Source organism: Argopecten irradians, chromosome 4 (genome assembly GCF_041381155.1).
Source record: "Argopecten irradians isolate NY chromosome 4, Ai_NY, whole genome shotgun sequence".
NCBI lineage: Eukaryota > Metazoa > Mollusca > Bivalvia > Pectinida > Pectinidae > Argopecten > Argopecten irradians.
In genome coordinates this window covers 24,114,186-24,129,292 of record NC_091137.1, presented here as the reverse complement: position 1 = coordinate 24,129,292, position 15,107 = coordinate 24,114,186, and the positions used below count along the sequence as shown (strand labels likewise).

Sequence of the window (15,107 nt, the reverse complement as noted above, 5' to 3'; positions counted from 1 at the left end):
ATATATACAGTATCTATTATATCAAATATCATATATACAATTGAAATAGGTTGAGATGACCGGGTTACTTTGGTACATTTTTATCTTACATTCTACTCGATCTTATTACACTGACATCCTACGATACAAGCCCTAAACCTTACGGGCGTAATGACTAAACGGTGACTTAGGGCCTACAGTGGCTTACATTTTACATTTACCCACTCTTTGTTAAGTTGATTCTTACAGCAAAAGGACTTTCTGACTGGCGTTGCAGCCTTCATTGCAACACAAGTACTGGTCAATGTAGGTCGGTGATATTTCAACAGGTACTCCTTCACTAAAAAATTGCATGCACAATGACCAAAATTGAAAAAAAGGACAAAAATGTAAATCAATCATAAATAAATGAATCAAAGAAAAGCTGCTGGCCTAAATTAAGAAATACAACACTGTCTCTATATTTTGTCACATGTTGGTTGTGAGGTTTGAGGGTCTACACAGATGTTTGTACCTGTATAAAGCCTGCTCGGTGTAGGAGATGTATTACAGAACCTACCGGCGAGCTTGTAAGGGGATACATATCTACAACTCATACAGCACCTGAATAAACACACATAATACAGGAGAGAAAGCGGAGAAAAACGTTTGATAGACATCAGAGAAATTCTACACCAATAGTATCGGGTGTCGTGGAGGCACTGTCGACAGTCAACAGATAGCCCCACCAATATACGTATACCTGGTATATAACACTTTCTGTATCTGATGTTGGTACAATTACCGTCCGTGTATTAAGTTGATTCTCCTGGCCAGCCTCCGGTCCGCACGTTCACATGGTTTGCCTAAAGGAGTTGTACGCGTCTGTATTTTATAGCTTACTCATACTTCCTGACCAAATATGGAGTTCCGGGAACCATGGACAGGTGGAAACGGTAAGTAGTTATCCAAGCATAATGCGAATAATATCCCCAGTTTAATCTATATTGTAATAAAGGAAGGAAAACTAGTTAAAATAATTTTTTATGTAACTCGCCATGAACCAATAATGGTAATATTGGCTTAAATTAAATTATTGTTGATTATTACTTTAAGAGATAAATTCACAACCTTAATTTACATCACTATTAATTACTTGCTTTTTAATAACAAGGGAACGATGAATTTTGAAGTCAGTGGGTGGTTGATCGTGAGAAACCTAACGAGGAGGGGAACGAAATCCCAGTAATAACAATATGTTTATTTACATAACAAACAGTAACTAACTGATCTATCAATGTTGACAACAATAATATATGACGTCACTTGTTGGTACTGTGCGTCAGTTAGAAGGACTATTGTGATTTGAAAAGCTGATAGTAATTTTTTTGAATTGTGACGAAGTTAAATTGTCCGACCCATTTTACTGCAATTAGAAAATAGAATTAAGAAGAAATTGGAAGATTTCCCTCTGCATTGTTGCTGTAATATTACAACTCCTATTTATTTCAGGTAAAATATTCCTCATGCTTATTACTTATGAAATCAACACCTGTTTAAATATATTTCACATTAACCAGTGAGTTTTGTATTACCCCTAAAGTTCAGGTTCGGTCATAAGACTGTCGACCCTCTGGGTCAACTAGGATGTTTTACGAACGTGCTTAATGTAAACAAACTTTGCCTTTTATATGCAAATCACAATTATTTTCCGTTTGATCCAGAATTAGAATTCTTTCCGTGAAATTACCTGTATAACATTTAATTTGGCAACACAATAACAACATTTCGATCCTTCGTTAGACGAGCAATTGTATCGCTCTATCACCATTCTGGGGAAAAGTTGCAAGCACCTTTAGAATATAAAGAAACGTACTCCCCACAGATAAACACAATGCTGAAATTCAGCCGACATGTCCTCAGTAGGACGTCATTTGGGGACTGATTAATAAAATGTAGGTTCTTTGTTAAGACTGACATTTGGAAGACATTTTTTTATTTTTTTTTTCAAACTTTATTTTCTTAAATATAAACTGTTGTCAGATCGGATGCCTTTGTTACTTTTACAAATGATATGTTTTCTTGACCATTTAGAAGTTCGTCCGTCATATTGGTGTAATATCCGTATACTACCAATGGTTTTTCACGTTTGAAATATAGCAAAGACACACCTATACATAGTCACATTGCCCTGGTTTTGATAACACACCTTTAGTTTAACAATAACGGGCGTCATCTTCAAAGTACTCCATTTCACACTGAAGGGAGCACCATTAAGACTATCCTTAGGCACCAATTCATTTTTATACAAGATATTGAATCACTGCACCAAGGCATTTGCACCACTAACAGTTGAACTCTCCCTCTTCAACATTAACTGTCAAAATGATACAAATTTGGGCACACATCCTTAGATATTTCAAAAAACAGGCGAGGCAAATACATTTGAAAAATACAAGGTTTACAGCTCCACCGCCAAGTTTCAAGTTTTAAATTTAACAAATATGTCTTACATGAGTGAGTACTAACGATAATAACCTTTTGAATCGCAGTTATTTAACCACAGCTCCCAATTGGCACGGGACTAGTTGGTCAGAACCCTCTTTTTTTCCTGACAAAAGCTTATGTTGTATATAATGGAGACAATTGCGCCGACAGCATATCATATTTAAGCTTAATTTGTTTTTATTTAAAAAAAATCTCATTATGTGCTTAAAAAAACCCACAAACATGTTCAGCTATTCTATGAGACAAAATTCCCCCGGAAGTGACACTTTTCCCTATCCCCAACCCTCTTCTTTCCTGTTCGAAATGTTCGCGACGCCTCTCTTAGCATACACAATACACACATTGTTTTCAAAATCTTGTACCTATCTACCAATGCTAGTTGGGTGCACCTAACCATACATTATAGGTAGTGTAGGCACAGTTACTGCTTATCTTCACAGCGACTTATTTTCGCGGTTTGTGTGTGACCCAATGCTTTTTGCGACGATTTAATATCGCGATCTATACTCTTATGATTCTACTTTACTTCATCCTCGACACTCCAGGGTTACTATCACTGACGTTATACCCGCCCCTGGACTATCTCATAGTGAGGCAGGTCAGCAGAGAAAAAATCTTAATCAATCACATGTCATTTGAAGGTTCAAAGCCACACAATGAACCGCAGTATACCGTTAAACGGCTCTTTTGATGTACATGAAAGGAATAAATATGTTACCTCCTGTTTTACTACATTTTAATCCAGGTTTTTTTGTATGAGAAAGCTAGTCCAGGGGTGGATATGATATCAGTTATAGTAACCCCTGGAGTGTCGAGGATGACTATACTTGTGTTAGAAACAATATCGCGGAAATTATTTACCGCCAACAAAAGACGCAAAAATTAGTCGCACGCAAATATAAAATAGTCTAAAGCAACTTTGTTTACCAGGTACCACAGCGACACGTCGTACCCCTCCGATGGCACGGATGAGTATATTTTTTAATATAACATTTTTATTATGTTTACGACAGCACACACACAAAAGCGCACTCTGTGCCCCTTGGTGTCCTGGTGGCTCCTTATTCTTCACGGAATGTCTGTAACTGTGGGATGGTAATGACCCTGTTAAGGTGTCGTGTGTCGGTGTTGTGTTCCGCACTTTATTGTGTATTTGTACACTTTGTGTTTGTCATCTTGTCATCCTATATCAATGTTACATGTAAATGGATATTCAGTTTCATGGACGCATGCGAATCAGTATTACTTTTAGTCGAACTTCATCAATGTTGGATCATGATAAAAAACTTTCACTATGTGCAGTCCACAAAAACATGTTTAACTAGTAAAAGCAAACCATCTCGGACGGTTCCTTTGAGCAGAAAAAAAAACTTATTTGGTTTGGTTTCTTTTGAACTCATCTTGGGTAGGCCGAACCCTTCTGCAAACTAATCATAACTTGATTGAAAATAAAGTGTTTTAACCTCGCGACTGGTTTTTGTGTCCTCGCCAAATTTGATAGAGATAGTCTTTGTTAAAACCTGTTACATAATTCACCTTGTGTTTTTTTAATCTATTAGAAAAAAAGCCGGTCAACAAGTATGACAGTAAAGACCGACTCCTTTCTCAAATCTTCTCAAGGTACTTTGGCTTTCATTAACAACAACAAACCTAAATGTCCTTAAACCATCATGACAAGTAATAAGACACATTATCAAATTTAAAAAAAAATTTGTCTGCAAACAACCATTGTGTACGTGTCCTTTCAAAACTAATTGTGTTTTGTCTCTGATATAATTTTCCCCACTGGTATGTTGCGTCCTTGACGACCCAGACAAGACGCCTTGTCGCCGTATTTAACATCTTGCTTACTAATGGTACGTGACAGTTGTTTAACATGGTCAGAATATATTACTGTAGTACAACTCACTAGTATCTATAAACAGCCGAAGCACACTCTCAAATTACACGGATTTGATGACGGAGGTAAAAAGTGCATGGCTGTACATGGGGAGTAATAACCGTGAAATCGTGAGACATGATCTGCAACAAGAAACCAAATTATTGTCCATTGTACACTATCATTAAAGACGAATATGGAATGAATACAGATTTTTTTCCAGAAAATTTGTCTCTTTTTTCTGCGTTTCACTGTAATACAAAGTTTACATTTTTGAACACAACATTTAATGAAATATTCCATAGTTTGAAGCGCTGAAGACGATAATTGGGTGTTTAGTTACCAACAGGATGACAGACGTATTGTAATCCAGCTGATGCATCATGATATAGTTATGCACGCTAGCATTTCCTTTATATCCATAAAATAATTTACAGAAAATATATAATTATAACTTCTTATATCAACTTATCAACCAATAGTAGATTTTGCAATAAGAAGAATCCTTTCCAAGGACCGTGCCTTTTGACTACTTCAGTTTGAATCATATCCTTGGGCCGTGGTGGTCGAGTGGGCAATTATCAGGTGATCATCGTAGTTAGGTGTTTTAGGGTTCTTCGGCTTTAACCCAAACCAAAGCCAAAATTTATCTATTGAGGACAAACAAGTCCATTGAAATTGAACGTATTGAGTATCTTAATCCAGCTATTCAAAAACTCTTCTATTTCCAATCATGCCATATATAGCAAATCCTAGAAAAAAACATCAACAAATACCAATTGAGTAGAATAAATCTGATACATATGGTACACCTTTGTTGTGAACAAACTGTGTCTTATATGGCCAAAAAGATGAGGACCAAACATATCACCCTGTCGTACACCTTTGGATATGTAACTGCATTAATTAAAATATTTTAGTCCCTGACAGACCAAGATTTCCGGTGGAGTGCCTGGAATGAGTTCTCGCCATGTTCTCGTTCATGTGGAGTTGGAATAAAGCGTCGGACTAGGACCTGCTACAGATTTGGGTAAGTAGGACGAGAGTGCGTTGCGGTTTGAGGGTTTAATTTATGTTGAATATGTTTATTTCATTTTAGTTCATTTGAAATTGTTTTCCGTCTGCACCTCCTTTGTTCGTTTTTGTTGTTCTGTTGATATCATTTTTTAAGATAGCCTTATGGCATGGTTTGTTCATTACAATATCGATGTCGAACATGCTTTTAATCGTTTTCAATTCCTCAATTTCACAGTAAGTATAACTCATTACGAGTCGTAACCCGTTTCATCTAAAAAGAAATTTTGAGATGATACAAAGTTTATAAAATATTATAAGAATTATTTAAAAAAATTCAAAGCTATCTAAGTTTTTATTAACATGTTTTTTCCGCGGAGGCTAACCACGTGATTTCAATAGATCAGCTATTCGCTTGGCGTTATTCTGCAAATACATCAATGTAAAGAAATAATAAGCACGGAGAAAATTTAAGGTGGATTTCTCTTGCTTAAATCCCCTTATGTAATTTCCACATGCACGTTATGGTGGGTTTTTTTTTCTATTTTGTAGCAGGCGCCCTATAACGCCAGTGGGCAGTGAACTGTGTCGTGGGGAAGTGGAACAGCATCGCACCTGTAACATCCGGGTCAGTATAACACCACTGATACAGAAATGAAATAAATTAAGATCGGTATTTAAATTCAAGATGTGATTTGTTTTTCAGTGGTCCGATTACTTGCTTTCCTTTAGGTGGATATTTTTCGAACTAAAATTGAGATTTGCTTGTCTAAGAGATTACGTTCACTATTCGTGTGGTCCGATTACTTGCTGACCTTTAGGTGGATATTTTTCGAACTAAAATCAAGGGTTACCTGATTAAGAAACTGCATTCACTATTCGTGTCATGCCTTATTTGTATTTGTCATGTTTTCTGATTCTATCTCACTGAATCCCATGAACTATATTTTATAGCACCCTATACTTTTTAATGCGTGCTATTCCTCAATTCATAATCTTAAAAAGGCGACTAAATTTGAGATATTGTCTTTTCTGTTCTTCTTTAATGAGCTTTGCACCTCCTCTGATCTCCTATGCAATCTGACCAAAATCACATCTTGATTTCACATCTTGCTGTAACAGAGAGGAGGTTTACCGGAACGGCGTGAGAATCAAGATATAGTTTTAATCAGATTGATCTTCTATGGTACCGCCTCACTTTCGGGTTTTCGATGAACGTTCGCCCTTATGAGGAAGACTCCGTGTGTACCCTTGTCGAGGCATACCATAATCTAGGTCACGATTTAAGAGTGCACATTGTCTCAGTCAGGTAATGCAATTCAAACATATTTCGCTACATAGGCGGATGCTATTCTAAAATCAAAATTGAAGTTATGTCAAGAGATTAAACAAAAGGAGACAATGTTGAAAGAAGAGGAACGATAAGAAAAATACTTGGAGTGCCCTTTCGTTCCATCGAATAGCTGTTCTATGTCCAGTTTCACGAACTTATTCACCATAGGAAAGCATCACAAATGTTAAGGAAGCATAATATATGAAGCATTCCTTAAAATCTGTAATGCTTTCCTATGTCCTTAAAGTCAAGGGATATTGGTGAATCTTGGGCCATCAAGAATGGCGTTAGAAATTCACACGTTACAAATATGCATTGTCATAGATGGCATCTAAATGTAAGATATTTTATTTTGTCTTCTTCCTAATAAATTATCTTATTCCTAACATCTTATCCGATATTATTATGCCTTAAGGTGAGACGCCTGTCATTATGAGGATTACAAAATGGTAATTTCTGCTCCATTCACCTAGCCGGCCGGGGTTCGATCCCCGGCACGGACGTGAAAAGGTCAGGGGTCACCTGCCCGATCACGTGGGTTTTCTCCGGGCACTCCGGTTTCCTCCCACACTAAGACCCCTCGCGCGCTTACATCCGGGCCATCGAGAGTGATTTACATAAGTTGTATAACTTGTTTCTCAATCGATGTAAAATAAATAAAGTTTATATTTACAAAATGGTAATTTCTGCTCCATCTTATGTTTATGACAGTTGGTTTGTCAGTTTTCAGTATAATTTGACCTGGTGGGTTGTGCTGTTCAGTGTTTTAGAAGCATGCTTCATGCAGATAGCACTATCAAAATTGCAGAGTTCAACTGTTATAACATAGGAGACACACCAGCCTCTCAAAACATGCTCAGACTATCAACACATTACATACGTATTACGTCTCAAAATTGTCTTGACTGGTAATGGGGCGTTAAGACTCAAATAATGTCATTCTTCTTTCTGATATCATATGTGTTATTTTTGTAATCGTTCAAACCATTTTTTTTCACAGAAATGTCCGGATGGGGCTCTGGACTTCCGAAGTCTGCAATGTGCTTTCTTTAATGGACTTAACCACAACAATCAAAGACTTTCGTGGAAACCATTCATTACAGGTATACATTACTAATATCGTAATCAATTTTTGGCAGGGATATATTCACTCTTCAGAGGTAATTTTGACTGAAATTATCAAAGTATTCATTCGATCGGAACCCCTTGCCTGATTCTGAATCGAACGAGGGTGTCTGATAGCCTTGTTAACCAGCAAACTACCACCTTGTCGATATGAACTCATGGTTTGAATGAAATAGAATGACCACCTTTGTTGACGGGCAGTTTTTGAAAAAACAAACTTTTATATTCATTCTATGCCTTGCCAATTATTCTGTGCCACGCCACTACCTTGTAGATATGAAAAACGAGTTGCATTATTCTAACCACTCAAAAGTACTGTTCATATGCTTATCTTTTCATGTTGCAGTTGATATGCAATGATATCACGTGTTTGTTTTAGGTCACGTGCCCAATACGTCACGGAAGCGTCTTCACCCCTGTTCACTCGTCTGCTCAGCAGTAGACGTAGCCGGTCTGGTCGTCAAGTTTACGTCACAGGTTGTCGACGGCACGAGCTGTTCCCATGACGACAACCCGAAAGTTTGTGTGAAAGGTCAATGTGAGGTAAGATTATCTCTGAAATCCAATTTTATGGTACGGTGATAATGTAATTGTTTTTATTAAAATTAAGACAACATTAACATATACATTATATAAGTGTTTAGAAAATTGGCTTTCTTTTTTCATTTGTGGTCAAATTCATGTGATGTGTTTTACTGAGATTTTTTTTTGAAACAACAAATATCAACATAATAGTAAATTCGTAATCTAGATTCAAATCGGACTGGATATTTCAGACGAGAATGCATTCTGTACTTGATTAATAACACTATAATACGTTTCTAGGTGAAATCCAGGTTTCAAAGTGAAATCAATTTAATGTTTCATTTTAAAATAAGAAAAAGTAAAAAAAACCATAACAAAACACCAAACAAACAAGTACATCCAAGTGATTAAAAAGAAGGGTAAAAGCAAAAGACTATAAGAGTGTGGAAAAGGTTTAGATTGATAGTTAGGATGCTGGAAGTCGCAACTGCATTTTCTATGTTTCCATTGTAAGCCTGATATTTTCATGTTGTGATAGCTGTACTACTACTACTAGCGCAATCTCCCTGAATTATACCAGCAAAGATACCGAGCAACACACCCACCCAGTACAGTGTCACATATACTGGCTCCTGAGGAATCACTCCTTCTATTATGTTCACTGAATACTGTGCGCATTGTTCGCACAAGGAAAAGGTCTCGAACCTTTCAGACTCAAATGTTCACCCGATAGGCTAAAACTTTGATAACGTCAAGGAAATCGTTATGGAAAAAAATCCAAGTTTCAAATTGGGTTAACTAATATTCATATCCCCCCAATGTAATATAACTGTATTATTTTCGTTTCTCAGACACTTGGCTGTGACTTTAAACTGGACTCTAGCGCCATCTTTGACCGATGTGGAGTTTGTAACGGTGACGGAAGTTCGTGTGAGCTGGTGTCTGGATCCATTTCACAAGTTCTTTATTCAGGTGGAAAGACATATACAATTATAACGATTACTGATGAAAACATTGAAAGTACGATAGATTTATGTAATTTGTTTTCTTGGTAATCACTTACGCCATATATAGGCTTAGAATATTTTTAAAAACTCATTTATAGTAAATAGTTCTTGTGGGTTAGCATTTTATTTCAATATTTTTTTAGGATACCGGAATTTGTTAGCGCTGGAGATTGGTTCCCGTAATATCAATATACGTCAAGCATCAGGGCCTGAAGCTACCGTGGGTGAGTCTATTTCATTATTCAAACTTGGATTTATTACATTTTTCGCAGTGACATATAAGATTTTATGGTGAAAATATAACTGGTATTTTTCATCCGAGTGAAGATATCAGTTTTGAACATGCTTTTTTTGATATATCAAATCAAAACTGTAATATTACGTTCATCTTTCATGTTTAAAAACTTTTCTTTTTCAATTGTTTGAGCATAAAATTTAATGTGTTGCATTAGATTATCTTATGCAATTTTCTTCGAAATTTTGCCCCATGCGTGGACTCAATTAGTAAGCGAAAAATTGCGGCTGATCGAAATACATGGACTGGTATATAAAATGGCCTATTTTAGTCCAAGAACAGAAACGTAAAAAATGTAATAAATATATCTCTTGATGAATAACAGGTATATTTCATTCCGTGTGGTGGAGAGTTTCATTCGTACTCTGCACTAGTGACAAATATCAAAGTGTCCCGATACTCGATGAAATATAACAGTTATTCACCAAGAAACAAGGAATATCCTCTATATATTTTGTCTAACAGAGGTTATTATTTCTACAATTAATTTAGAATGATAAATAATTCAATCCTTATACTATTAACGAATTGCATAGAGTTCAAATTAAAATATTAGAGCGTTGAGGTTTTTCCTGACATCAGTGATCAGTTAAATAAAGAGCGATAAATCTGGCTTCCCTGTAGGGTGCGCCTAAACAGGCTATTGCTCATAATGGTTTGCTTCATTTCAGCAAAAACAATATAAAGACCTCACAAGAAGTTTATATTTTCCGAAATGAAATATATAAAAAAATTACGCGCGGTATTTCATGTTGCGGTCACTCTTGTCAACATAAAATTGCCGATATCTGATATCAAAGTTACGTTCATTCTTTTGTCAATATAACATTGGTGATATTTGATATCAATGTTACGTTCTTTCTTTTGTCAACATAACATTATTGATATTTGATAATGTTACGTTCATTCTTTTGTCAATATAACATTGCCGATATTTGATAATGTTGCGTTCATTCTTTTGTCAATATAACATTGCCGATATTTGATATCAATGTTGCGTTCACTCTTGTCAATATAACATTGCCGATATTTGATATCAATGTTGCGTTCACTCTTGTCAATATAACATTGCCGATATTTGATATCAATGTTGCGTTCACTCTTGTCAATATAACATTGCCGATATTTGATATCAATGTTGCGTTCACTCTTGTCAATATAACATTGCCGATATTTGATATCAGTGTTGCGTTCATTCTTGTCAACATAACATTATTGATATTTGATATCAATGTTACGTTCATTCTTTTGTCAATATAACATTGCCGATATTTGATATCAATGTTGCGTTCACTCTTGTCAATATAACATTGCCGATATTTGATATCAATGTTGCGTTCACTCTTGTCAATATAACATTGCCGATATTTGATATCAGTGTTGCGTTCATTCTTTTGTCAACATTACATTGTTGATAAATTATATCAATAATTGTCGTCCATGTGGCCATATTTACTTCCAATTATGCCACACTAAGATTGCTGATTGATTTTAAAGTGTGAGATGTGAAAGTGTTTGTAGTTGGTAAAGCTGGTGTTTTATACAAGTTTGTCTGCTTTGTTAGCACCTACCAAGTACTTAATGTAAACTCAATGCCATGCAGTTACTGTGCTGCAATCAACGATTAGACATACTAAACGTAGATAATATTTATGAAATTATCCCTAATATCCTTATTGTTTGTCAACTTCTGTTTAAATACCTAGGTTTTGATATCATGTCTAAGAAGTACAAATTGGTCGTGGGATATCCAGAAAATATAGTATTTGCGATATTTTTCTGAATTTACGGTTGTTTGTGATGAAACATAAAAGACATACCGCCATGTATTGTTGTTGCTGTTCGGTTGGAGAAGTGCGCCTCTTTTGCATAGATGGATTCTACGATTAATCATGCCAGATTCTTGAAGTCCTCACATATAGTTGCAGAAAAAACCTTAAAGGGATAATTCGCTCAGGCTAATTCTTTTATATAACCAAGAAGCAAAATATGGCATAAATGTATCGTTCTATTTTTCTTATGAAACATATAGCATAAAATTTTGACAAATTCCACGTTATTGTCTAGTATTTTAATTGATACCGTTGTAATTACAAATCGTTGATCAATACGATTATGCAGGTACAATTTGTACGCTGTATCCATACCCGAGCCAAAGTCACGCACGTTAAACAAATGTTAAACAGACAACTATACATAACCACTGAGAAGGTGATATTCATCTAATAAGGTAAACACACTACTGTCAGAGCGATTTGAGCAGTTCTAGACAAAAGTAGCATTACTCTACGAGCAAGGGACAGGGTTCGGCATACAAGATGTTCGACCACAATGTGTAATGGCGGACAGCGAGCGAGTTTGAACGTTTCACACGCATTTTACCACTATTGGCTTTTATGGCATATCACAGTAAAACCGACTGATCTAATTTTCATTAGAACTGGGTTTTTTCCTATATATGTACAAAATTTAATGTTCTCTGGAATTGAACCAAACACATAATGATAAAAAAATGGAAAAAAATGACTTATGTGTAACTTGGAGATTCATTTAAGCAGTTTGGTAGTTTCGTTGGGTTTTCGCCTCAAAACATCACTTATTCTGCTGTTGATTCTTTCGTCATGACGGTATCATTTCCCATGGCCACCATTACAACTACAGTTTGTCTCAGTGTCCCCGCTGATATGTTTAGAATACAGTAAAAAATGTGAATGAAGTTCAATTTGTCTTATACATATGAATGGTCAATTTTGACATACAATGTGTATTTTTAATTGCCTTGAACATTACCCCGAAAGCTTCGTCTGTCCCAGGTTACATGGAATTTCCTGCATTTTCGAAGATGAGCTCTTATTGTATTGTCAATACTTACCTGTACCGGATACCTGTATATAGGTCACTTGCTAAGGTTTAAGATGTCTTCTGTGTCACTGAATATATATCATTCAGCCTGCGAAATTACGTGCTCTAATTGGGATAAAGTACGTGTACTATTCATTCAGACTACATTGTATTTGTTCTTTTTATGACACTATGCATAATGTTCCCAGCCCTTCTATACTTTTCGTTATAAAATATCATTTCTGTTGGTTATTTGTATATCTAATAAGCGTTCATAATGGCTGCAGCTGCAGTATACTATTTTTTTCATTTCTTTTCAAATATATATTTTTGTGTTCTTTTGTTGAATAAGTACGCTTCTTATTTATTACAATACAAGAATCTTCCTCAATTATGGTTGTCGATCAATCATCCACGTTACTGTTGACGACATGCACTTTATCTCCTAAATACCCGTATGTAGACAACAGTTGCTATCGTACCTTTATCTCCAAAATACCCGTATGTAGACAACAGTTGCTATCATACTTTTATCTCCAAAATACCCGTATGTAGACAACAGTTGCTATCATACCTTTATCTCCGAAATACCCGTATGTAGACAACAGTTGCTATCATACCTTTATCTCCAAAATACCCGTATGTAGACAACAGTTGCTATCATACCTTTATCTCCAAAATACCCGTATGTAGACAACAGTTGCTATCATACCTTTATCTCCGAAATACCCGTATGTAGACAACAGTTGCTATCATACCTTTATCTCTAAAATACCCGTATGTAGACAACAGTTGCTATCATACCTTTATCTCCAAAATACCCGTATGTAGACAACAGTTGCTATCATACCTTTATCTCCGAAATACCCGTATGTAGACAACAGTTGCTATCATACCTTTATCTCCAAAATACCCGTATGTAGACAACAGTTGCTATCATACCTTTATCTCCAAAATACCCGTATGTAGACAACAGTTGCTATCATACCTTTATCTCCAAAATACCCGTATGTAGACAACAGTTGCTATCATACCTTCTCATAGCTTCAGTTGTACCAACAAATAACAACATACCACAGTCTCCCAAAACACACACGTTCTCCCCGCGCGCAATATTAGCTCATAGGATGTTAAATAAAAGAAACCAAAACAGTGATATTTTATCCATTGCTGTCATTGCTTAAAGCCTTTGCCTTTGACCGAATTTTCTATGGAGTCACAAATCACATCTTGATATTGGTTTTAAAATGTCGTTCAAAGTAATATGTTTTGGACATACGTGATACAACTAACGTGAACAATATTGACCAGCTATTTTATCAGCTCATTGTACACTCGAGTATAACTAGGAAGATAGAATCTAGGCAGACTGACAGCGAGGACTAGGCGATCAATGGCCTGTCCACTGAAAAACAATCATCTAAAGGTCACATGTCCACGGTGTCAGGTGACGAGAGACAAGCAAGCCGGGAGCTAGCACAACATCGATTTTATTGTTTACACAGATACATGGACGGTTCTTATCAAAACAGGATATGTAGATACACAGATTACCGGACAAAATAACATCAAAAGTACAACAACGTTGAAGCATAGTATGCGCGTGCAAAATAAGTTCTTTTTGTTTCCATGTGTAAACTGAGTTTTTACCAAAGACACGTGTATTTTCAAGTGTGTACCGTTTGCTCGGGGATTTTGACGCTTGTAATGCACGTGCATAATGAAGAATACATTGCACTACAATGTGTATTGATACCGACATAGTATGCACGTGTATATTTAGGTCAGTTCAATTTGCACGTGCATTTCGAAACTTTTATCTTCCAGCACTTGCATTCTGACACGTCTACCGTAAATACATGTAAAACGACTTTGGTATTGAATGGACATGCATATTTAGGATAAAATCTATGTTTACGCATAGTGCAGTAATGTACTGCATTACATGTCTTGTCACTAGATACACGTGGCGGAGCATACTCTACTCCACATGCACGTGCATATCGTACGACGAGGTATACAAATACGCTGAATATTAAAATTATACAACATTTATATGTAAACGCACAAGCAATAAGTTTCGGCGGACTCCACTGACAATAAAACGTTTTTTGTGATATAATAAAATATGATAATGCAGCTAGCATGGTATATTCAATATGAATACATAACAAGGCTTTAATAGCTAGAACAATATGTGACAGTTTCCTGCCTCTTATTTACATAAATAACGTTTCATAAATAGCAATATGTGCATGCAGTCTGTACCATACCTGAATAAACACTTACTTACGTAACATTGATATACTTATATGGGACAAGTTAAACGAAGCGTGGCGTCACAGACACTACATTATACAAAACAATGGTCATTTTAATGCAAGCCTCTTATACAGTATACGCACAAATAGTAAATATACACTTACATGAAATGTGGTGTATTTAATTAAACGTTAGATAATTCATATATGCCCGTACATTTGAATTTTTGTTCGTTACGGGTTTTTTTCAATGATGGCTAACAAAGTTAATGAAGCCAAGGACCGAATTGATCTAAGAGCTAGAACAACCACGGTCTGACCCATTTCCAGAATGCTGTGATTTGACAACCGATTATTGGCT

General features: G+C 35.9%; 1 protein-coding gene across 1 annotated transcript in view; it reads left to right on the top strand.

The window, feature by feature from the left end:
- Positions 1–543: 543 nt before the first annotated feature.
- LOC138321053 (ADAMTS-like protein 2) overlaps positions 544–15,107 on the top strand; it is a 121,079-nt gene continuing 106,515 nt past the window's right edge. Inside the window, exons 1-7 of the mRNA XM_069264451.1 lie at positions 544–914; positions 5,266–5,375; positions 5,912–5,987; positions 7,693–7,795; positions 8,197–8,360; positions 9,194–9,314; positions 9,493–9,573. Of these exons, the coding sequence (XP_069120552.1) occupies positions 816–914; positions 5,266–5,375; positions 5,912–5,987; positions 7,693–7,795; positions 8,197–8,360; positions 9,194–9,314; positions 9,493–9,573 (754 nt within the window). The 5' untranslated portion in view covers positions 544–815. The remainder of the gene's footprint in view (positions 915–5,265; positions 5,376–5,911; positions 5,988–7,692; positions 7,796–8,196; positions 8,361–9,193; positions 9,315–9,492; positions 9,574–15,107) is intronic.